This window comes from Dermacentor variabilis, chromosome 7, assembly GCF_050947875.1.
Source record: "Dermacentor variabilis isolate Ectoservices chromosome 7, ASM5094787v1, whole genome shotgun sequence".
In the NCBI taxonomy this organism is placed as follows: Eukaryota; Metazoa; Arthropoda; class Arachnida; order Ixodida; family Ixodidae; genus Dermacentor; species Dermacentor variabilis.
The window spans coordinates 106,164,133-106,188,128 of record NC_134574.1 but is presented as its reverse complement, the minus strand read 5'-3'; the positions used below and the strand labels follow the sequence as shown (position 1 = coordinate 106,188,128).

The 23,996-nt window shown below is 44.3% G+C and overlaps 2 protein-coding genes across 3 annotated transcripts in view; one reads left to right on the top strand and one right to left on the bottom strand.

The window, feature by feature from the left end:
- The window catches only part of LOC142587001 (uncharacterized), a 42,061-nt gene extending 27,531 nt beyond the window's left edge, over nt 1-14,530 (bottom strand). Inside the window, exon 1 of one of the 2 annotated variants that reach the window (XM_075697869.1) lies at nt 14,350-14,530. In XM_075697869.1, the coding sequence (XP_075553984.1) occupies nt 14,350-14,454 (105 nt within the window). In that variant the 5' untranslated portion in view covers nt 14,455-14,530. Of the gene's footprint in view, nt 1-3,675; nt 3,808-14,349 lie in introns of those variants that run through there. The other variant, XM_075697870.1, reaches the window with a different exon arrangement.
- A 3,727-nt stretch (nt 14,531-18,257) lies between these two features.
- Nucleotides 18,258-22,410, top strand: LOC142588767 (THAP domain-containing protein 1-like). Its single transcript, XM_075700586.1, has 2 exons — nt 18,258-18,323; nt 22,120-22,410. The coding sequence occupies exons 1-2, from the start codon at nt 18,258-18,260 to the stop codon at nt 22,408-22,410; spliced, it is 357 nt and encodes a 118-aa protein (XP_075556701.1).
- The last annotated feature ends 1,586 nt before the right edge of the window (nt 22,411-23,996 follow it).

Below are 23,996 nucleotides of genomic sequence, written 5' to 3'. Positions count from 1 at the left end.
TCTACTTGGCACCAAATATTGCACGGGCACATGCGCAAGATTTTTTGGCAGAGAACTTGACATGGCTAACATCTTCATCTAATGGAATCGAGGCTAACAAATAATCTGCATAGTGTCTTTTTACCGACGGGCCGCGAGAACTTAGTCATGGAAGCGGTCGTCTGCGGGTCGGTTTGCTGATGTGGCCTAGGAGCAAAAGTTTTTCGTACGCGAAACGGTGTGTTTCTGGCTTTAAGACGAGCTCAGATGATTTTATTGCATCTAATGCTGTCTCAAGCTGCCTCATGTGATATTCCACATTTGTGGCAAAGGCTGCAACGTCATCGAAGTAGATGAGACTAATCGGTCATTTCAGTCCTGCCAAGACTTTGCCCATCACGCGCTGGAACGTTGCAGGCGCAGAGTCAAGTTCGAATGACATTAACATGAATTCGTAGAGGCTTTCTCGATCCATGTCGTCGACATCAATTGCATATTTATTTATTTATTTATTTATTCATTTATTTATTTATTATACCCTCAGGGTCAACGGACATTACAGAGGGGAGTGGTATAAAATACAACAAAATTTTAGCTACAAGAAACAGAACAATGTTTCTAATTAAGTGTTAATAGTTATGAAGAGGCAGAATACAACAACATGTTAAAAAGCATTAGTTAATTAAGTCTCAAATTTTTCATGATTTGAAACTGTTACTAGCAATTTGGGAAGGCAATTCCAATAATTTGACGCGCGTGGTATGTAGGATTGGAGGAACGATTCTGTTTTACACAACGGAATGCCAACCTTATGAGCATGATCCAGACGGTGCGAAATGTAATGGGGAAGACGTATTAGTAAATCGCTCAGCTAGGTATGTTGACACAGTTTGTGAAAGAGGCTTAAACGAAGCATCGTACGTCAAGAAGCAAGCGCAGGTAGATTCAAGTTAGATTCAAGTGATGCTCGCGATTCGATTGTAATTAGTAAAATTGTAAAATTATTTTAACCGGATCCCAAGCTGAAGCGGCACGTTTTAACTTGGGGCGATTGAGTGTTTTATATAGCATTAGTTTGAAAGCCGAAGGCGATTTTGCAAAGTTGCGACGAAGATATCCGAGCATGTGATTAGCGTTGCAGACAACGTAAGAGATGTGAACTTACCGTGTTAGATTGCTACTGATGTGAACTTCCAGGTACTTACATGAAGATACGACACCGAGTAGTGTAATACTTAAACGATAAATGGGTAAACTATTAATCTTTCTAGACACTCGCATGAACTCGCGTTTTTTATTGTTCAGTTCCGTAAGCCATGTGTTACGCCGCTCAAAGACGGCGTTAATGTCATGTTGAAGAGCGGCGTCGTTTGGACCTGTTATTTCTCGGAAAATTACGCTATCAGCAAACAAATCAACGGATGAAGAAATGCAAGCTGGTAAATCGTTAATATAAATGAGGAAACGAAGAGGACCGAGGACTAAGCCCTGTGGTACACCAGAAGGGACAGTGCATTCTTCAGAATTCGCACCGTCAGCAGAAACAAACTGAGAACGGTTAGCAAGAAAACTCTATCCAGATTAAAACTCCAGCTTAAGTAGTCGCAATTTATGAATGAGCAGCTTGTGATACACATTGTCAAAGGTTTTAGAAAAGTCAAGAAAAATGCTGTCAGCCAAGGATCTATTGCCAAGAATGGTGCTTAGTTTGTGTACAAAAAGTGTTAGTTGAGTTTCACCTGAGTGTGATTTGCGAAATCCATGCTGAGATGGTGCGAAAAATGAATGCGACTCCAAAAAAGTAGCTAGGTGAGAAGCCAAGAAATGGTCTAGTATATTACAAGATATACTTGTGAGCGAAATTGGTCTGTAATTTAGAGAAGAATGCATATTGCCTGATTTATGAATTGGAATCACCTTCCCGACTTTCTACTCGGATGGGAAGAAACCATGGTACAATGATTGCTGGAAAATGGTAGGTAAGATGACTGATGTGTGGCAAACTGTGCTTTGAAGGAATTTCACATTATTCTGATCACTACCCGGCGCAGAGGGTGGTTTGAGTGACCTAATAATGCTTCCGAAACCATCATAGCTGATAATGAGAGGGAAGATTACATCATGCTCATATGGTCGTAGGTGTGGTGGAGTGGAATTGCTGGGTAACTAAAAATGTTTTGCGAAAACTTCGTTTAGCACTCTGTTACACTGGTTGGCCGGTATAGCGTCACCATTAAGGTTACTGAGCACTGCTATATTATCGTCATTGAAATTAACCATGTGCCAAAATTGCTTAGGGTTATTGTTAAGCATGGAGGGTAATTTGCTGCTTAGGAAGTTATTTTTGGGGTCTTTTAGGGCCTGCGCCTACTCATCGGCGCTCTGTTTGAAGGCTGACCAACGAGCATTGGTACGGCTTAGTTTAGCTGATTTAGAGGCGCTTTTTTATTAGATAAGCGTTTTGCCTGACGATTATGCCACGGTTCTTTAGATTAGAGGTTATCGCATAAACAGGGATGTGCCTATCTGTTATTTCAGTCACTTCATTAACAAAGGTGCACCAGTTTGGCTAAACATTATGGCATTCAAATTCACGCAAGTATTCATAAAGGAACACTGCGAGTTAATTATTAATTGAAAGAAAATCAGCCTTGCTATATTTTGCTAATGTCTCGATCTTTTTAATTGGTTTAGGTTGCTCGAGGCAAACTTTAAGTGACATCGGGCAATGATGACTGATACTTGGCAAGTATGTTATGTCGGAAAGAAGATTACCATTGAAAGTACACTGTGTTTGGGCAGCTCGTTGTGTTAGGTTTGTTGAACTGCTGTTTAGTTACCATTGATACAGCATCGAAATGGTGCTGTGATAGTTCTGTTGGCCATTTGTTGAGCCATTATTGACACAGTATTGAAAGAACATTGTGCCCCTGTTGAGATGACATTGAGATTTCAAAAACCGCCACTTAGATGCTATTCCTATTTCGTTGGGCTAATGCATTTTGGTTCATTTAATTCTTAAATTGCTTTGCCATTCACACGTGCATGCCCTGGTGCCTGTTGTTCATAACTTTCCCGAACACGAACAAAAACAAAGGAGAGATGAACGAACTTGAGCTACCTTTATTTGAACTAAAGATGCCTGCACATGAAACATTACAGTATATAAGCCATAACAGCATGAAACCTGCAGACATAGGCTAGTGCCGACAGTTGTCTTAACAGGGTAAATACATATGAAGAACTGTACATTCGAATTCAAACGGAGCAATCACAGTTGTTGTGATTTATGTTTTGACTTATGCTTATGACTAGACGGGAAAGTGTCTCAAAAGGCGTCCTATTTAAGCGCACAGATGTAACAACAAACTTTGAACATGTGAACTCCTTAAGCTGACTTCGATACATGAACACACATAAATAAAAACCTCTGAATACCTTAGGTTCAAATGCTTCACACGCCAACGCATCCTAGAAGTATTCATTGCTGCCTGTAAGACGGGAAAATGACAAGTAGACTGGAAACGATTAGCTTCACGTGAACACGAACATTAACATACGTCTTTCGCCGCAGTCAAAATTTCATGAGGCATCACGTTAGACTTGTCTGTTGCTTTGAGCTTTTTGTCATCGAGATGTATATACTTTCATGTACCCTAATAATTTTGTAAAATACCACCACACAACTTTACTTACTATTTTGCGAGACATCATGCCGAAAGTTGTCGGACATGGTGAGCAACAGCTGAATCATGCGTTTCCGAGGAGCCAAGTTTGCTTTTCCCCAGAGGTAAACTGCTAAAGGTCTTGTGCGTTGAATGCAGCTGTGCTGGCAAGAAAACGGCACAGCATTTAATTTGTTATGTATTTAGGGGTACATAATGGTTTATTTTCGGCGTTGCCTGAACTGGGGGAGCTCGTTTTTTAGTGAATTTTCTGTAATTGCACAGTTTATCCGATTTATTTTTTTATGCCTTTTTCACCACACTTAGAAGCTAAGTGGTTCCTCGCTAAATAAAGAGCCAATGGAAGACTAGCTATTACTTTCAAAAATATAAGAAAAAATCTTTATGTAGCACAGGAAACTCATACTAACACACCGCTAACAAAATTTATAACAGCGAAAGAGAGAGAGAGAGAGAAAGCAAGGGCAGGAAAGGCAGGGAGGTCAACCAGAACAGCATCCGCTTTGCTACCCTACACTGGGGGTGGGGGAAAGGGGACTAGAAAGAGGAAGAAAGGGAGAGAGTAAGTACTGAGTACGTGTGGGAGGGACAGCGTACACAATGACACTATAAGCAGTCACTTAAGCCCGTGCACTTCAAGTACCGCACTAGTGCACAAATCGCTTTTCGAGCCAGTGACGGTTGTGGCCACGGTCCGAGTATCTTTGACTCGGTGAACGGTCTCGAGTCTGGTCTGCGTAAAGTTGCCCGCAGCGAGAGGCGTTGGACATCGTAGCGAGGGCAGGTACACAATAGGTGCTTGATGGTCTCCTCGCACCCACAGGAGTCGCACATCGTGCCCTCGGCCATTCCCATACGGTAGGAGTATGCGTTCGTGAACGCCACTCCCAACCACAAGCGACATAACAAGGTTGTAACAGCGAAAGAATAGTTACCTGAACTTACAGCATCAAAGAGGCCCGAGCTACTCATTGTAATACATGAGACACGGTTCCAATGAGTGGCAGTCAGATTGGTCAGTTAGTGAAAAACACAAATAAACGCACATGCAATGCACCATTTACCTCACTTGCGCAGATAAAATATAACTAAAATGGCACCAGTATTTCGCTGCATCAAAGTTGCGCAAAGGTTGCGACAATGTAGTAGCTGAAAGACAGAGGAAGCTACAGTATTTGTGTTGGAGAAAAAAACTACACGCGATAGCGATATAATACATATTTAAACTGGCGGCAAATTTTTCTCCAAAATATATAAAAAGAATACCTGCACTTACAGCATAAAAAAGCGTCCTGCACCTGGACAGCGCAGCATATCACAAAGTAGCGTCATGATAAGCGAAAAGCAGAACTTAGTGTGTTTAACACCTATAAATGCTTGTAAACCTACAAACAGCTATGTCACATGTTACACCTTGCGTAGATGATCTTAATAAATCTTACACCCAAATAAAATTAGTAGCACTGTTGTTGGCTGCCCGAATGAGTCGTTGAATTTAAACTACATATGTACAGGTATATTATAAGCAAACGGAAGATGAGAAGCTGCAGCCTTCTTGTAGAAATAAATAAAGCTAATAATTTACTTCTGAAATCACTATTGAACAGAGAATTCGGCAATTTAGTATGCGTACAGACTTAACAAAAATGGCTCAAACAGAGAAGAGACTGATGAAATAAGGTGGGAACACTCACCAACGCTGACTCACCTAGAACGCTGACTCAACTAGATGTCTATTCGTGAAGAGAACTACATCAAACGCACTAGCAAGCTTGACAGAAAAAGATTCGCCGACGATTAGGATGCTCCCTTTTATGAAATTTGGGCACAGCTCAATGCGTGTTCTTATTTCACGATATATTGCCTGGCGCGAACACTCTGTCTTGTACGGCACATTGAAAACGAAGAGCGTTGTGGCGCGACTGCCTCGCTAATTGGTAGATCACGAGAAGCAGCGCGTGGGTGACACATGGGCGTGATTCACAGCAGCCGTCGAAGACAGACCTCCTCCCATTCGCTTGTTTTCACATATGGTATCGGTGGATGCGTTCGGCGCGTTGCGTTTGTCCTCTTCGTGATCAATAAATAAGGCTTCCATAAGTGCTCTAGTGCTCGGATGAATAAATGGGGTCTTCAGCCCCTTAAAGCACCGAAAACAGCTGTGTTTTATAGCAAAGACCAGAACACCTGAGGAACTGTGAATGCCTTATTTATGGATCACGAAGGAAATAAATGCAAAGCAAGCCTTCTTTCTACCGTAGCGAGAAAGAGTTGCGGTTCTTAAAGGAGCGAGAACGAGTTGTGATTAGAATTGCCATTAAAAATGCGAGTCAAATGCCCATATTCGCGATTTCTTGGAGGACAACAACCTGAGATAATGAAACCGTATGGCCAGGTTGATTTCTTGCATACTGCCATGAGGAGGCCTCCTTTTCTCTACAAAAGATCTTGGTGACGTTTTCTGGGGCTGGTGAATGACGCAGCGTGAGTAAACGCTTGTATGAGGACGTTGAAGCCGTGTCTGGAAGTCGTGCTGATTCTGTACGACTTCCTGCTAGAGATAAGCTGACTTTGCTTGCTCAAAAAGACGCTATTTTGGCATGACCACCTCCACATAAGAACAATTATTAAAAAGTTAGAAGCAGGTTGAAAGTTGTGCGTTTCAGTACGTGTCCAACTCCGCTCACTTCACGCATGTTCTTGTCGACCTTGCGGCACATAGCCAAAGCGTTCCTATTGTGGGAGATGTATGACTCTACACGTCTGAGGGCAAATTACGAGTTCGTTCCTGCCCGCTATTTGTCGACCGATAGGTTTCCAAAATAGATCGCCTAATTTCTGCGCACAGACATCCCAACTTGTCAAATCTTCCATATGCGTCTCGAACCAGAGTTGCGCAGTCTCCCACAAATGGAAGATGACATTCGCGAGCATTATGATTGAGTCCTACTTGCTATGGTTTTTGACGCCCTCGTACACAACTAGCGAGTCATTGACGTCCATGTAGGTTGAGCTGGGGGATGCCACGGGAACAAGAAGGTTCAAGAGAATGACCGCTGATGGGCCTTCTACAAATTCAGTCGCTTGGGCTGTCATCGCGCAGCAACGAGCCGTACACTGCAAAGATCCAGTCCCGCGTGTTGTTGCGAGTTCACGGGGCACTTACGACAGAAACGTTACAAAGAGAAACAATTTACAGAGGATACATTTACAACTCAAGGAGCAGATCGTTGTAGCAATGGTATGGCTAGCAAATGTGGACTGGATTACCACATCGTCATTGTCGTCAGCTTCCAAGCTCTTGCCGTAGGATTGGATCACGGCCCGTGACAGTATGTTACAATTTTTAAGCATTTTGTACCGACCTCAGGTGTTTTCAGCCCATCCATCCATCTTAGGGCAAAACAGCGACCCAAGTTGTGTACCACCTTGAGCTTCTAGGCATGTGCTCATGGCCGTGGAGTCGATGTGGCTCTTCCACCGTCGTCATTACAGGTTCGTGACTTGACTCTTGTCATGCCATCACCGTCACATTTGCCCTCCCGACTCACTGGCTCAAGCTGCCTCAGCGGCTCAAGTTGTCGAATTGCCTCGGCCAATAGGTATCGTTAATGGTTATTGTATCGTCGTTACTGTAGCTCTATCATCCGACTCCCGTACTCTCTCTTCATGTCGTCGTTCTGACACTAACCTCGTCATAGACTCGTCATGTATTCGTTGTTACACCACCGCCGTGATATTGTCGTAGGCCTTCCATGATCATCACACCGGCTTTGTCTTCCGACTCTTCTCGTGCCGTCGTCGTCACACTATCCGCGTCAAACAGACTTTGTGATACATTCTTCGTCCCGTCATTGTCGTCATGCATTCGTTGTCGTTGTGTCGTTCTCAAGCCGAAGTTGTAATGCCATCGCGCTCGCTCTATTACTTTTGTCATCGCGCTCTTTATTACTTTCGTCCTCGTCCTAGTCGTGGTCATGCAGTGATCGTCAAACTACCTTTGTCGTTCCGTTGACGTCCGTCTTTTTTCAGCATTTTGTAATAATAAAGCTGTTGACGTTGCAACCGGTATTATGCCGCCATTTTCATGCTATCGTCGTCATATCGTCGACGTTAGACCGTCGCTATCATGCATACGTTATCACACCGTTGTCGTCATGCCGTCATGCCCGTGCCATCGCCGCCGTTCGGCCTTCTTAATGCGACTCGCTCTATAGCATCCAATTGTCCTGAGACCATTGTCATGCCATCGCCGTGATTGCTTAGTCGTGAAACAGTCGTCACCGTGCATTTGCCTTCCTTATCATAACATCATCATGATGCCGTCAAGGATGTTTTATTACCGTCATTCTAACTTTGCCATCCGACTCTTGTCATGGCGTCATTGTCAGAGAGTCATCTTTATACTATTGCCGCAAGCCATCGTCGTCACTGCGTGGTCGTCATACAGGCGTCCTTGTCCTGCCACGCTTATGGGAGACCTTGGCAAGGAAATGCTATACCAACGTGGCGCCACAGGGGAGTATGTTTCATATAGCCTCCGGATGGCCAACACAGTGAATAACAATTAAGATAGAAGGCAGGTATTTTTCTAGTCAGTAGTCAGGTTGGCTACTTTACGCTGGAGGAAGGGAAAATGGAAACAGAGATAAGACTGAGAGATAGAGGGAGAGTGCAATGCCGTGAATGGGAGCATGTGCGCAGAAAAGGGCGCTAAGCAGTAAGATGCTATCGCACAAGCTGGTTGTTCTCAGAAAGCACAAGAACATTTTCTGTGACTGTTTTCAGCAGCGCTTGCTCAAAGAGAGCGAACAACTTCTCACTTACCATAAGCACAGCATGTATATGAATAGTAATGCGTCAAGAAAGAACTGCTTCGAGCCATAAAGCAACTGCTCCGGAAAGGGTCACTCGCGGCTGCTCGAGAACGAAAACTCAACACGAATTCAAAAGGGCTCCGTGGAGCTAACCATAGGGAATAGAATTACGCTTCTCTGGTTTTGTACGTTAACGATACTGTTAATTTATGGATTGCAGTTTCGCTGTCAACATTTTAATAATTGTGAAATGTTGGGACAGGATTGAATTAAGCTAGGGCCCTATAACGTAAAACTATTCCAATATGTTTCTATTCCAATCTCCTGATGTCAAATTTGCGTAACCATCAACGCAAGCTTCGGGCGGTCACCCACAGGGTTGTCTGAACAGACCAGTCAAACGCTCTCCTCGTTCATAGGAGGTCACTTTTGTTTGCTTGAAAAACGAATATCATTGCCTACACTGAGCGGCTTGTCGTACCTAATTGGCTGACAAGAGGCGAGGAGAACGTTCAAGTGGAGAGGGATTCCATGGGGCCGAGCCACTGCACTGAAAGTCGATAACCGGATGAAGAGGGTGGTGCCGGCGTCTACGATTGGTCGGCTTTCCCTTACTTAGCTTGCGGGGGCTGGTCGAAAATCGCGGCGGCATGCAACGGAAGCTCAAGAATGACGCTAAAACGGACCCTCAGCAAAGAAGAGTTGGCAGAATGAGAGGGTAAACATGCCGAAAGTGCACGAAAACGTTACACGGCCATGCCCGAAGTGTTATTATATGCAAATACACCCATGCTCTCTGGCAGGTGCGAGTAGCCAGCGTCTGAGCGATCGGCGGCAGCGATCTTTTATTCCTTTCGGAATGGGGCAGCCTGCGGATATTCCGAAGAAAATTCAGTTTTGTTCGGCATATTAATGCATCTTTATCGCGTACACGTCACTTTGACGCGGTGAGTTATTGCGGTTTTGTGACGTCACGTGACAGGCACGTGAAGTGGGTGCAGCCCGAAAACTTTTTACCAATAGCCGAGGGCTAATGGCGAAAAGGGGTCGAATCAGAAATAACTGTTTTTCTTTTTTCTCTCAAATCACGCATAATCAGTGTGTACACATCATATCAGATTGGGAGGTATCGTGGTTTTCGTGACGTCGCGTGACAGACAGGTGAAGTGGGGGTGGTCGAAAAAAGTTTTTGACCAATCGTGGAAGGCTGATAGCAGAATTGGAATAGAAAAGTTTGGAATAGCTTTACGTTATAACGCCCTTTTCGCATAGTAGATCGGCAACGAAGCGTAATTCAAGCATTACTCTATTTGTGATGAGCCCACGTTGTCGCAGTATCTTGTGGATGTACACCGAATTGAATGCATTTCTCTTGCTGCGAAAGCGTGCAATAATGCAATTGGATAAGATACGGCAGTAGTTAAGAGAAACCTTTAGCTCGGGTGCTCCTATCTAAATGCATGTAAAAGGAGAATTGGTTTTTCTCGGCAACCACTGTACCAAATTTGACGAGGTTTGTTGCATTTAAAGGAACAACTTAAAATCTAGGGACCGTTTGTTTTGAATATTTGAGTTAAGTTGTCAATTTTTATGAAAAGATAGACAAAAATTAAAAATTTTCGGAAAACTAAATCATCAAGTTTACAGCTCCGTAACGCAACATCGAAAAATGATATCACAATTCTGTGAATTGCATATCATAGTACATGTAAAGCGGCCAAAATTGATATGTTACACATGAATAAAAAAGTATTAATATGTAAATACAGCTTCTTGCAGAAGCCTTGTAACCAACAAATCAAGTTCACATAAGATGTAAAATGACATATCGAATTTGTCCGCTTTCGACGATCTAATGGATGCCTTTACAGAACCGCTACATCTGTTCTTGATGAAGAGCTATGAATTTGTAAACTTCGTGCTTCTATTTTCTTTAGAACGGTCGAATACCTAAAATGTTTTAAAACAAACTTGAAGCCCTAAATCTAAATTCCGCTTCCAACAGTTACTAGAATTTACCTTTGTCTCTCAAATGCAAGAAATTTCGTTAAAATCGGTGAAGGGGCTGTCTCAGAAAATTGTTTTTGCGTTTTACATGTATTTGAATAGGCCGCGTTGGAGTTGGGCCCGAGCTAAAGCTTCCTCTTAAGGCAATGATGAGCACGCGGACCTGCGAGGGCTGCAGAACGACAGGTATGCTGCGCTGCAACAAACAGAGAATAGACGCGGACGCGAGGAAACCATGTATTTATCGGTTCAGCGAGCTTAAACCCGATGTATGCTAATGCTAAGATGAAAAAAAGAGAAACAAGAAGGAACGTCCGACGTGCTTCCATAGAAACACTGCCCGATCCGTCTAGAGTACGTGTAAAAAGATGCAGGGAGACGTTTGACGCACCATACCGACAGTTTAAATATAGATCGTTGTTTTGTTCTTAAAATGTGTGTCTGCCTATCTCTTATGGCCGGAAATGCGATATAGCGATAAACTTATGCTTGAAAATTGAGTCTAGAAGGACATGTGAGGATTTTTTGACAAAACCCATCCTTTCGAAATCAAATCGCAGAAACGTTACTCCACTTGGTGGTTTCTGAGGTTAGTTGCTCATTTTCATTTATCAAGAAATGGTCTTCTTCGAAGGTGCTGTAGCCTTTAAAAATTTTGACCTGTCATTGTGTAGCACTCCTCTCATAGTTCTACCCCAGTGGCCCCTCAAACCGATGGTTTCTGCCACTAGTAATCTCCTTTGCCTCGGTGACTTAAGATAGATTCATTGATGTTACCTGTCACAACAACCATCTATTTATATGGCGCGCCGTAGTGCTGGACTAAGTAGAGCACGAACATAAAAATTATTCTGTTCGAATGTGTTCTGTGATTATCGTGCTTGGCAAATAACGTTCTAGTGGAAGTTGACTAGGGAAGTATTATGAAAACACTGCACGCCAAAGAAGAAAATCTAGGTGCGTTATAAGCCATACCAGCCGCCCCTAGTTCACATGGGCTCTTCCGCGCGTCTGAATCTCGCCGGCAAGCTGTCTCGTCCATACCGCACATTTTGCATCGCATTATTTCAGAAAAAGAAAGTACTGTTGCGCAGAGTAGTTTCCGTTTATCTGTGTTCTTGAGTATGCGAGGAGCTTTTGCACAGCCACCACTCGAGGCCGAAGAGTGCGCATCTTTCAACGCGTCACGTGCGTCTGGTTGATTGTGGCATATTCACTGCCGCTGTCACCAGGTTGCTTTATTGACCACCCTTCTGGTCGAAATAGTTCACAGTCCCTTATATTGTAAAGCTTTATGCCCGGATGCCCAGTAAATAGTGCTTAGAAAATTGCACCGGGATAATTTTAGCAGCACGAATGCAAGCAAAAGATGTTTTGTTGGTGCTTGGCTAGTGACGTAGATTGCTATGTAAGCTCGTGCGGCGCAACGCACGGTACAGAGGCACACGTCCGATTGTTTTTAACTTAAGAGAGTAGACGGCGCGGCACAATAGCTATCGATAATATTCAGACTTGACTCACTCCTTATTTCGATCGTGGTGACTACCTTTAAACCTGTAATCGTTCAGTATTGCGGCTATACCTTGGTCCAAAGCCTAGTAACGACGCGCTAAGAAGTTTTCCTATCGCAAGAACTTGTTCAGACGCTTCAACAAAACGCATGAACTTGGCAATCACCTTTCACAGCATGTTCGCTGCCTCAAGCGCGATCCCCCATACCAGCGTGACGTCAGACGATAGACGGCGCTGTGATCGCGAAATGGCGGCGCCTTGAATAAAACGGTCAATATATGCACACGGATATTAGTTGAGATACCGAGCAACACAGCTATAGTAGCTCTACCAAACCCCGGAAAAAAGACAGCACGAATTGTATTTTAAATGTTCGCTGAAAATTACAATACTCCCAAATGCGAAATTTGAGCGCCGCTATATAGGCGCTTAATTTCGCGATATGTTGGATGGCGTGGATAATCTGTCTCCTGCGGCACGTTGCAAACGGAAGAAATTGAGGTGCGACTCCTTCACGAATCCGTAGAAGGCTCTGGCCAGCGCGGGGATGACGCCTAGGCGCGGTTCATAGCAGGCGCCGCAAAAAGGCCTTCGCTTATGCAGCGCTTTGTTTCTTCATGTATCGGTGGACGCGGTCCCTGCTTGCCATCGGCAAACCCACGACGGTGCACTACTCTGGCGATCTCGTAGCGGTCGTCACCGCATAGCCCGTGTAGCGCGGCACTACGCTCTTCTTCTCTCGCTTTCGCAATACCCTCTTCTTCCGCTTTCCGTCTCATGGCTCGACTGCATCTTCCTCCTCCACTTTCATCCTCGCACTCTCCTTGATATTGCAGTCTTTCAAAACCTGCGCATACCGTCCGCGTTCACTCAAGCATCCTTCGCCGTTTTCGTTCGCTCGGTTACGCTGAGGGACGCCGAGAACGCCTAGGGAGGCCGGAGCTCAACGCAGGGGCGGGTGCCTTAAGGTCGCGCTACATTCAGCGTTTTTACCGGCGTTTTCGGGCATTATGCCTCTCGCCGTCATCGCATGAACGCCGCCAGAGAGAGCGTCCAGCCACAGGATCAGCATGCGGACCAGTGCTTATGGGTCAGTGGTCATTGAGCCTCTTACTGTGGCCGTGTCGAGATCTAGTGTCTCTTGAGCGCGCGACCCTCGGCGTCCAGACTCAGTGACGCCGTGTGACGAAACGTCGGGAAAACGCTGAATTTTACGCTGAAAACGCTGAACGTTTACATCGAGGCCTTAAAGGGCCTCGATGTAAACGAACTTGCAAGATTTCTAGATCGTAGTGGATGGCACGGTGCTACTGAGCAGGAGAATGAGTAGAGTGCTCGACTTCGAGACAAGGAATTTTACAGTGAAACTGTCTATGGCTATGGTCCCATATAATTTTCATGTGTTTGATCAAAACTATCATCATTTGCAATGGCTCATACCCCTCTAACCTAACCAAGATGTAATGGTTCATAGAACTGTAAGGGAACTGCTAGATGCATTCAGCACCGTGCAGCCAACAACCCTTACCTTCTTTCTAATCACGCGTGCAACATAGTGAACAGCATGACAAAAACTGGGCTCATCTGTGGCTCATACCTGCAGAAGCAATAGCTCATACCCCCGTAAGCAAGCAAAAAAACACAATGGCTTATAGTCCCGCAAGGGTCAGGTCGTTTCTGACGAGCACATGAACTAACGAGAAGGAGGCGTCTCCACCTATGCTAAGGACAGAATGTATGCGCATTTGTCCTCTTGACTCGCAAGAGGACAATATCAACGACTGTGGAAATGAATGTCTTTGCCCTATAAACTAAAGATGGATGTCTCTCCAGGGATATTATGTCATATCGAGAAATTCATTAGCACGCACTTTGTATGGATGCCGTATTGACGTTACCCCGGTGGTCGTCAACAACGTTCTTGTATAGATTTAACATCGACCAAGGTTCTGTCCAAGGTTGTCATCGAACCAGTCAGTGTATAGCTCCGTAATCACAAGGCTATCGTAACTGCGATTACAAAATGATGAAAATAAATACATTTACCTTTGTCTTACAGTGTGGGATGCGCTACAGTTTCGCCGGTCCTCCACATTCCCATAGTGGAAAGGCTCCTCAATTTATTTTTATGAGTGTGGGATGCAAACACGGTCGTGTATCGTGCTACGGATGCACGTAAAAGAACACCAGGTGTGAAATTTAAAGCACACCTCTATGACACCCCGCTACCTGTATATCTGTATATATACATATATATTACATTCGAGAAATCCCAACATAGTTTTCTTTTTAATTTCGATGCAGCTACTAAAAAATAGACAATTTTGCTAATATAAAGAATTGCTCACCTTTTTTATATCCCTTTGGGGCACTTTAGTTTGATGGGTTGCTGGCGACTGACATGCCACCAACACAGCAATGAAAAGAATAATTTCGATTTTGGGTCCTGCCATGGCTGTCCTGCTGTAAGCGTCTTGAGATTTGGCTGACTCAACAAATGAACCTGCACACTGTTTATTCAAGTGTCAAACAGGTAGTCATTAACTTATATAGGTCTCACCATGTGAAGCCTACACTGTAAGGGTTCTTCACGTCTGTTTCTAAGTTTCATGACATTTAATGGTAACATTTATTCGTTCACTCCCTTAATTTCACTCTCTTACCATCATAACTGACACATGTTAAAAAAAATTAATTCTTGATATGACTTTTTGTAGATATAATATAATAGTTTCTCCCAACGTCACGGGCAACCTTTAACCCTGAAATTTTCCTATATCCCACTCGAATAGGTCGGCAATCTGAACTTAATGTGAGGGGCAACTGGCAGAAGGCTTGAACAACTGTGTCGCTAGGCGAACTTTAGACCTGAAGGAAAGGTTGTAGTTGGTGGTATGAGTAAGGAGTTCATGAACGTGACAGAGACGTAAAAGATTCCGGCACACTAAAAAATCCATTATAGTTTGTTTAATTATGAGAGCTTGTTTAATAATTATGAGAACTTAAAGATGTCGATTGAACGAAGACAGCGCCATTGAGATGAAGCTCGGAACTGGTCAGAGAATTCATTCGAAATGCACACCAAAGTTATAGGCACTACCAATGAGAACTGTAGGATAATATTCATATGGGTACGTGCAAGACCTGTTCAAAAAGCTCACTGTATAGTATGGTAGTTCAGTTATTGAAATCCTGAATTTCATCACTCTACACATACCGTGGTTGCTTAGTGGCGACGGGGTGGGGCTGCTAAGCACCAGATCGTAGGATCAAATCCCGGCCATGGCGGTCGCATTTCGATGGGGGCGGAACACCAGTGTACTTAGATTTAGGTGCGCGTTAAGGAACGCAACGTGGTTCATATTCTTTCGGAGTCACCCACTACAGCGGGCCTCATAATCAGATCGTGGTTTGGAAACGGAAAACCACATAATTTTTTTTAGCAATCGAAGTGGTTTCAGCTGAAGCTTTATGCAAAGGTGGATGGTTCTCTAAACCAGTTAGGGCCATCCTCCGGTAGACTAATAAGCTGATGCGTCGCAATGAATTGTAAACAACCCGACAACACATGGTTTCCTTCAAAAAAAGATATAGTATGTGATTCTATGAAATAAAGCTGTCAAGACCGGCACCGTCGTGGAAGTTCATGTAAGTTTAGGCTTTCTTTAACACCCGGATCACTTCTATAACTATAGTTTTTGAGACAACTAGCCATGATTCTCTATCTATTCTAGTACAACGATTGGGTAGTCCAACTGTCGTAAGTGATGGAGGTATGTTTTCACTTGCCACATATGCTGTCGTATGTGGTCTGTTTGAAGATATTACAATGATGTAGTCGCCGGTACAAAGAGCAGCCGACAGTGGCTGTGAATACAACAAAGTTCTATGCAGGATTATTTTCCATAGCGCTCTTGTCTTTGTGAAATTCGGGGTGAGACCCTTCTTTCCAAGCACAGTGTTCGTAATTTCTGCCTTTTGTGTGGATTTATGCGAAAGTTCTTGGGTGGTGGGTCAAGGCTCCCCTTCCTTTCCAGGGTGGTTAGTGTGGCCGCAATATCGCGTTTTCTACAGTACCTTAAGGTGAAGTGGCAACCGGAATACCAGCCACTACTCGTGCGGCTATATAATTTCTAATGAGTATGTATGGTCGTCTTCGTGGTGCGGTCATTCGCGCCTGCGAAAGAATCAGTGTTTATGAACGTTTTAGCAATAGCCAGAAGCTTGAGTCATTGTGCATCGTAGCGAATGTCATCTTCAATCAGTTTTTAGGGTTTTCTATGCCACAGAGATGTCTGAGTATATTTCACTAAAACGTTGCCGACATTTATTATACACACCCTAACGTATAGAATGCATTGATAGAGTGTTTGACATGAAGTGTTTTTGCACGAATCAGCTAGTAGATGCACTTTCTCCTTCATACGTTTCGTTCATTATTGTTTGAGCCACTAATTGCTGAAAGTGAAGTAGTCCCTTGCTCAAATAGAGCAAGAAACTTCTCACTTACCAGAAGCACAACACTAAATAAATAGTAATGCTAATAAAAGTGGTGCAGACTCAACAGACTTAACAGACTCAACAGACTCAACGCGAAATGTACGCTGTACATATGTACAGCGTACATTTATCGAAGCGGCTGATGGAATCCTGTACAACAAACAGCGATGCGCACAAGTGTGTGTACTGTTATCAAATGTACAGTGAATTTTCATGCAGTGTTTATGTTTATTCCCAGCAAAGCGGATAACATTTATTATTATAGAATTTTTGTGTTTTTGAACTGCATTGTTACGACAAAGCTGCGACGAAATGGAAACATCAAATCAGGCGTTTATTTATAGTTTCGACGTCCAAGTAGCCATGCCACCAGGACAAAGGCAATGTTTGATGCTTGTTGGGAGATGATGGTGATGGCAGGTGCATAAAAATGTATGGCGGATATCTAGCTGCACTCAGGGATTTGTGGCTCTCGTGTTCCAGTAGCCCGAACCCATGATTTCTGGAGGATTTGCCGAAAACGGGCAGTTCCCCAGTCGTACCCAATAGCTAAATTAAAGAAAATAAAGTCATGCAATGAATACAGTAAATATAGCACTACTTCCTTAAGCGGCAGGTGGTACCGGTACCAGTGGGCCGGTTCTGTTTTTCCAGGCTTTATGTTGAAATTTATTTTTTTGTTATGCATAACAGAGCTGGCCTTGCTTGAAGTACATTGTCATTCAGCTTACAAAGACTATACCATGTCTCCCAGATAATGTTTGCCATGATGTTAAACAAAAATAATTGCTAAAAACACGGTGCATGACACAATTATAATATCTACGCTGATCGGTCTTCACCATTAAGAAAACAGCACAACGTAGCTTCTGAAGGCGTATCTTGCACCGTGCTAAATAAATGTATTTTTGTCATTGAACAGCTCGGCTAGCATTACCTTGCACACCTTATATAGGCCCGGCCGTTACTACTATCATTCGCTGCACGTATAATATTCCATATCTATACAGAAATATTCACGTCGAGATACTGAACTACCCAGCACATAGCCGCATCGACATAGCAGGGAAAGTAGGCAAATCAATGTTAGTTTGAAATTTACCAACTTTCTTTCTCCTCTTTAACAGCAAGAGAAAGTTGCTCAATTACCTTTGACTCTGAAGCTGCAATAGCATATGAACTTGGACGATTTTCTTCACGTTCATTATCAAAGCTGCGCAATAGAGGCATGGACACGGAGGAAAAGAATGACACAGCACATGCACACTACTGGCAACTGACACAGTAATTATACTGTGCCGCTGTAGAATAAAAGAGGGCGGTTTAATGAAGAAAGTGCCGCTGTACTGAAACCGTCGCAACCCTTTTATTTCCTGTGCTAGTGGCGGGGTGGACAGCATTAGACGCTTCTGTATAAAAATCTACATTGGCGTGACTGGAACGTGGTCCTGATGAATATTACGTCAACATAATAACAATTTAAACGGCATGGCGTCCCATCTCTCATTCTCGGCCAAGTTGTTGCAAAAAATTTTTGCGTATCAGAAACACTCATATGAATGAAAGTGCTTGTGAAATAATAGACCCCTTGCAAAAGTAGGCCGCTCGCGGCAGCCGCCACAACTACGTGCGCTGCCGCCATGTTGTGGGAGTGCCGCCAGCTGCCGCCGCTGTCTCGGCTGTGTTGACTAAGCAAAGCGTCGCGTCGTTCAAGGCCCTTACGTTGCAAGTCTGCGTTCAAAATATTTATTTGGCAATGGTTCACTTCTGCTGTGTTCCTGAATGTCACCAGGAGGGATACCGATGCAAAAGCGGCGAGAAGGTACGTATACGTACGGGCTATTATTACGGGTGTTGTTCGTGGACATGCCACTGTTGTCCTGCTGCATTGACCCCGCGTAAACGAGCTTGGAGCGAACTTTTGCCATTGCCGTATTCCGTTTTTTAGCGAAACATTGTGGGAACGCTTTAGAGGCTACGGTAACTGCGTTGTGCGTGTGTGGAGGGGGGGCGCACGCGTGTCTGTGACCACAGCAGGAATGAAACGACCGTGCGTGCTAAATGCAGGCGTTAAGCCGCGCTTCGCAAACACTGCGCAAAACTAGCCACTCGAACTTCGTTCCCCACCACGTGGGACGTTTCTGCAAAGCGTTCGTTCATCCACGCATGTGTCCGTATTTTGATGGACGGTAACGTTTTGGCAGGCTTTTGGCATTAAGGAGTACGCAATAGAAGTCGGTGGTAACGCCGTTAGACAGGAAACCAGTAAGCTATCGCAGGAGACGAAAGATCTGATCAAGAAACGCCAATGTATGAATGCCTCTAACCCTACAGCTAGAATAGAACTGGCAGAACTTTCTAAGCTAATCAACAAGCGTAAGACTGCGGACATCAGGAACTATAGTATGGATAGAATTGAACAGGCTCTCAGAAACGGAGGAAGCCTAAAAACAATGAAGAAGAAACTAGGAATAGGCAAGAATCAGATGTGTGCGTTAAGAGACAAAGCCGGCAACATCGTTACTAATATGGATGAGATAGTTCAAGTGGCTGAGGAGTTCTATAGAGATTTATACAGTACCAGTGGCACCCACGATGATAGTGGAAGAGAGAATAGCCTAGAGGAATTCGAAATCCCACAGGTAACGCCAGAAGAAGTAAAGAAAGCCTTAGGAGCTATGCAAAAGGGGAAGGCAGCTGGGGAGGATCACGTAACAGCAGATTTGTTGAAGGATGGTGGTCAGATTGTTCTAGAGAAACTGGCTACCCTGTATACGCAATGCCTCATAACCTCGAGCGTACCGGAATCTTGGAAGAACGCTAACATAATCCTAATCCTTAAGAAAGGGGACGCCAAAGATTTCAAAAATTATAGACCGATCAGCTTACTGTCCATTGCCTACAAAGTATTTACTAAGGTAATCGCAAATAGCATCAGGAACACCTTAGACTTCTGTCAACCAAAGGACCAGGCAGGATTCCGTAAAAGCTACTCAACAATAGACCATATACCACAATATTCCATAGACCAACAATATTCACACTATCAATCAAGTGATAGAGAAATGTGCAGAATATAACCAACCCTTATATATAGCTTTCATTGATTACGAGAAAGCGTTTGATTCAGTCGAAACCTCAGCAGTCATGGAGGCATTACGGAATCAGGGTGTAGATGAGCCATATGTAAAAATACTGGAAGATATCTATAGCGGCTCCACAGACACCGTAGTCCTCCACAAAGAAAGCAACAAAATCCCAGTAAAGAAAGGCGTCAGACAGGGAGATACGATCTCTCCAATGCTATTCACAGCATGTTTACAGGAGGTATTCAGAGACCTGGAGTGGGAAGAATTGGGGATAAAAGTTGATGGAGAATACCTTAGTAACTTGCGATTCGCTGATGATATTGCCTTGCTTAGTAAATCAGGGGACCAATTGCAATGCATGCTCACTGACCTGGAGAGGCAAAGCAGAAGAGTGGGTCTAAAAATTAATATGCAGAAAACTAAAGTAATGCTTAACAGTCTCGGCAGAGAACAGCAATTTACAATAGGCAGCGAGGCACTGGAAGTCGTAAGGGAATACATCTACTTAGGGTAGGTAGTGACGGCGGATCCGGATCATGAGACGGAAATCAGAAGAATAAGAATGGGCTGGAGTGCGTTTGGCAGGCATTCCCAAATCATGAACAGCAGGTTGCCGTTATCCCTCAAGAGAAAAGTATATAATAGCTGTGTCTTACCAGTACTCACCTACGGGGCAGAAACCTGGAGACTTACGAAAAAGGTTCTACTCAAATTGAGGACGACACAACGAGCTATGGAAAGAAGAATGATAGGCGTAACATTAAGGGATAAGAAAAGAGCAGATTGGGTGAGGGAACAAACGCGAGTTAATGACATCTTAGTTGAAATCAAGAAAAAGAAATGGGCATGGGCAGGACATGTAATGAGGAGGGAAGATAACCGATGGTCATTAAGGGTTACGGACTGGATCCCGAGGGAAGGGAAGCGTAGCAGAGGGCGGCAGAACGTTAGGTGGGCGGATGAGATTAAGAAGTTTGCAGGGATGGCATAGCCACAATTAGTACAAGACCGGGGTTGTTGGAGCAGTATGGGAGAGGCCTTTGCCTGTAGTGGGCGTAACCAGGCTGATGATGATGATGACCTTAGCAACTTGCGATTCGCTGATGATATTGCCTTGCTTAGTAACTCAGGAGACCAATTGCAACGCATGCTCACTGACCTGGAGAGGCAAAGCAGAAGGGTGGGTCTGAAAATTAATCTGCAGAAAACTAAAGTAATGTTTAACAGTCTCAGAACAGCAGTTTACGATAGGTAGCGAGGCAGTGGAAGTGGTAAGGGAATACATCTACTTAGGGCAGGTAGTGACCACGGATCCGGATCCTGAGACTGAAATAACCAGAAGAATAAGAATGGGCTGGGGTGCATTTGGCAGGCATTCTCAAATCATGAACAGCAGGTTGCCACTATCCCTCAAAAGGAAAGGGTATAACAGCTGCGTGTTACCAGTACTCACATATGGGGCAGAAACCTGGAGGCTTACGAAAAGGGTTCTGCTGAAATTGAGGACGACACAATGAGCTATGGAAAGAAGAATGATGGGTGTAACGTTAAGGGATAAGAAAAGAGCAGATTGGGTGAGACAACAAACGCGGGTAAATGACATCTTAGTTGAAATCAAGAAAAAGAAATGGGCATGGGCCGGACATGTAATGAGGAGGGAAGAGAGGGAAGATGGTCACTAAGGGTTGCGGACTGGATTCCAAGGGAAGGGATGCGTAGCAGGGGGCGGCAGAAAGTTAGGTGGGCGGATGACATTAAGACGTTTGCAGGGACCACATGGCCACAATTAGTACATGACCGGGGTAGTTGGAGAAGTATGGGAGAGGCCTTTGCCCTGCAGTGGGCGTAACTAGGCTGATGATGATGATGATGAACGTTTGTGGCACTTATATAGGGGGTAGAGACGCTGTCGCTCCCTGAAACTGCGGCTGTACTGCAGCGCAGCGAGTGTACTACTGACAACACGTTAAAATAAATGACCTCGTCGCAGTGTCCGCAGTCTACAGGCAAGCTATAATAGATACGGTGAAGTATTTGAACTCACGAAAAGTCTGTGCAACCCTGAATTACACCGGGATGCTACTGGAACATCACACTCTTTAGCCAGCCTGTCTGGTACGACGCGCTACAAATGTGTGGGCAGCCGGCAAGTAAAAAAAAATGTACGTGGTCTACCTATAGCTGCCTAGTTTCCTCATAAGTATGCCGAGTATTTTATTCAAAGCCTCGATCAGAAAAAAATATTAAATTTTTTGGCCTGCACCTTGTGATTTATTTTTAAAAATCCAACGCTAATTTTTTATGAATAACAGATTAAAATCGGGCCAGGAAGTTAATGCGAAGAAACAACTTTTTTGTGAGTGAGCAACATGCAGTGCTAAAAACGCGATGCCTAGAGCCATCCTGAATTTCCTTTTAGTCAGCTGCATTGGCACCCATGGCAACGTAAGAACATGACGGCTAGTGACCCAGCTTTTTTAGTGAAATACCTGTATTTTGGACAAGCATATCCTAATTTTCCTTTTGCAGGTCTCATTTCCCGAGTTCCCACGGGACAAGGTGATGTTCAAAAAGTGGATAATCGCCATAAGAAGGGATCCAGGGCCAAACTTCGTGGTCGGCCAGTTTACGAGGATTTGCTCCAAAGATTTCAAGCCGGATGACTATATCCCAAACGTTGCCAGCGGGCGACGCTTTCTGAAAGTCAATGCTGTGCCGACGCAATTTGTGTTTGCCAAGCCTGTGAAACAGCGTCGACCACCTAAGGAGCAAGCCCTGCGCTGCAGCAAGAGTCTCACAAGCCATCTTTTAAAGCAGTAAGCCCCGACACTGATCTGAGTCAGCGTGAAAGTAATAATGACCAAGATATGACCTGGGAGCCTTCACAGCAATCTGAAAGTCCAGGCCGACCAGCCAAGGGTCATGCGACGCAAAACAGTGCTGCAGATGTGGTTTTTCACTCGTGCACTGCCACTGTTCAAAAAATTCAACTGGAGCTAAAAGCACGGTGCGAAGAAGTTGCACAGCTGTCTGCTCATGTTCAGAACCTTAAAGGGCTTTAGGTGAAGCAAGGAAGCTCAGAGAGGACATCGTCGCAGAAACGACTACAACATTGAGCTGATTGCAGGGAACAAAAAGCTAACTGAGCAGCTTGAACATGTCAAAAGGCAGCTGCAAGAAATGCAACGAGTAGCTGAAGACAAAGAAAGTCGAGCAAAAGAAGAGAAGAAAGCCATTCTTGCTTACAAGGTTCCGAGATGACGACAGCAGCATGCAGTTTTACACTGGATTATCTAGCTGCAAGTACTTTCAATGCTTCCTTTTATACCTGAAGCCGGGTGAAAATGCCTATAATGTATACTTGGAAAGTGAAAGCACACCTGGGGACGTTAAGGGACGCCCACGGAAGCTTGAACCTGCGGAAGAACTTTTTCTCACACTGATGAAATTTAAAAGTAGATTTTTCCACCTGCACCTCGGGCATATTTTCGGTGTTTCTGCAAGTACAGTGTCAAGAGTGTTTTGTAGTTGGATAAATTTTATGTACATCCAGCTGGGAAAACTTCCTCTGTAGGCGCCACGCAGTGAGATGCACAGAAATGCAGGAGGCAAATGCCTCCTGCATTTCGGGAGCTGTGCCTAAGCACAAGGGTGATCATCTATGCCACAGAGGTGAAGTGTGAAGTACCTAGCTCCGTCGTTTTGCAGTCAAGTACGTACTCAACATACAAGTCGGCGAACACGTTTAAGGCCCTCATTGGCGTGGCACCATATGGTCTTCTTACGTTCGCATCAGAACTTTTCATGGGGTCGCTCTCCGACCGCGAAATAGTGATCAGATATGGTTTTCTGGACTTAAAGTTTGCTCCCGGCGATACTGTCATGGCCGACAAGGGCTTTAAGATCAAGGATCTACTTCAAGAAAAAGGGGTCGGCCTGAATCTGCCACCTTTCTTGACACAAAAACAATTTTGAGCAGGACGACGTGCGGCGGACACAAGAAATCGCTTCATTCCTCATTCAGGTCGAAAGGCAAATACAACGAATCAAGTGCTACCACATCTTTGATAGGGCAGTGCCACATTCCCTGGGTCCAATGATTAACCAGGTATGCTCAGTGTGTGCCGTGCTGAGCTATATGCAAAGCTCTTTGATCACCGAAAGCGAGTGACTGGTGGGAAAAATTGCTTTATTGGTGCTAACTCTTACAAATGGTTTTGTTTATTGCAAAAGCTTACTCGTCTTTATTTGCATAAATGTTTAGCTCTTCATGCAACATTCATGTTTTCACCTGCTGTACGAAGAATGGGAGCAAAGTGTAAAAATAAAAATTGTCTAGCACATGAACCATGTCGTTCCACTCTTTTTCGGGAAAACGCACGCGCTGCACTATAATAAAGTGCGGT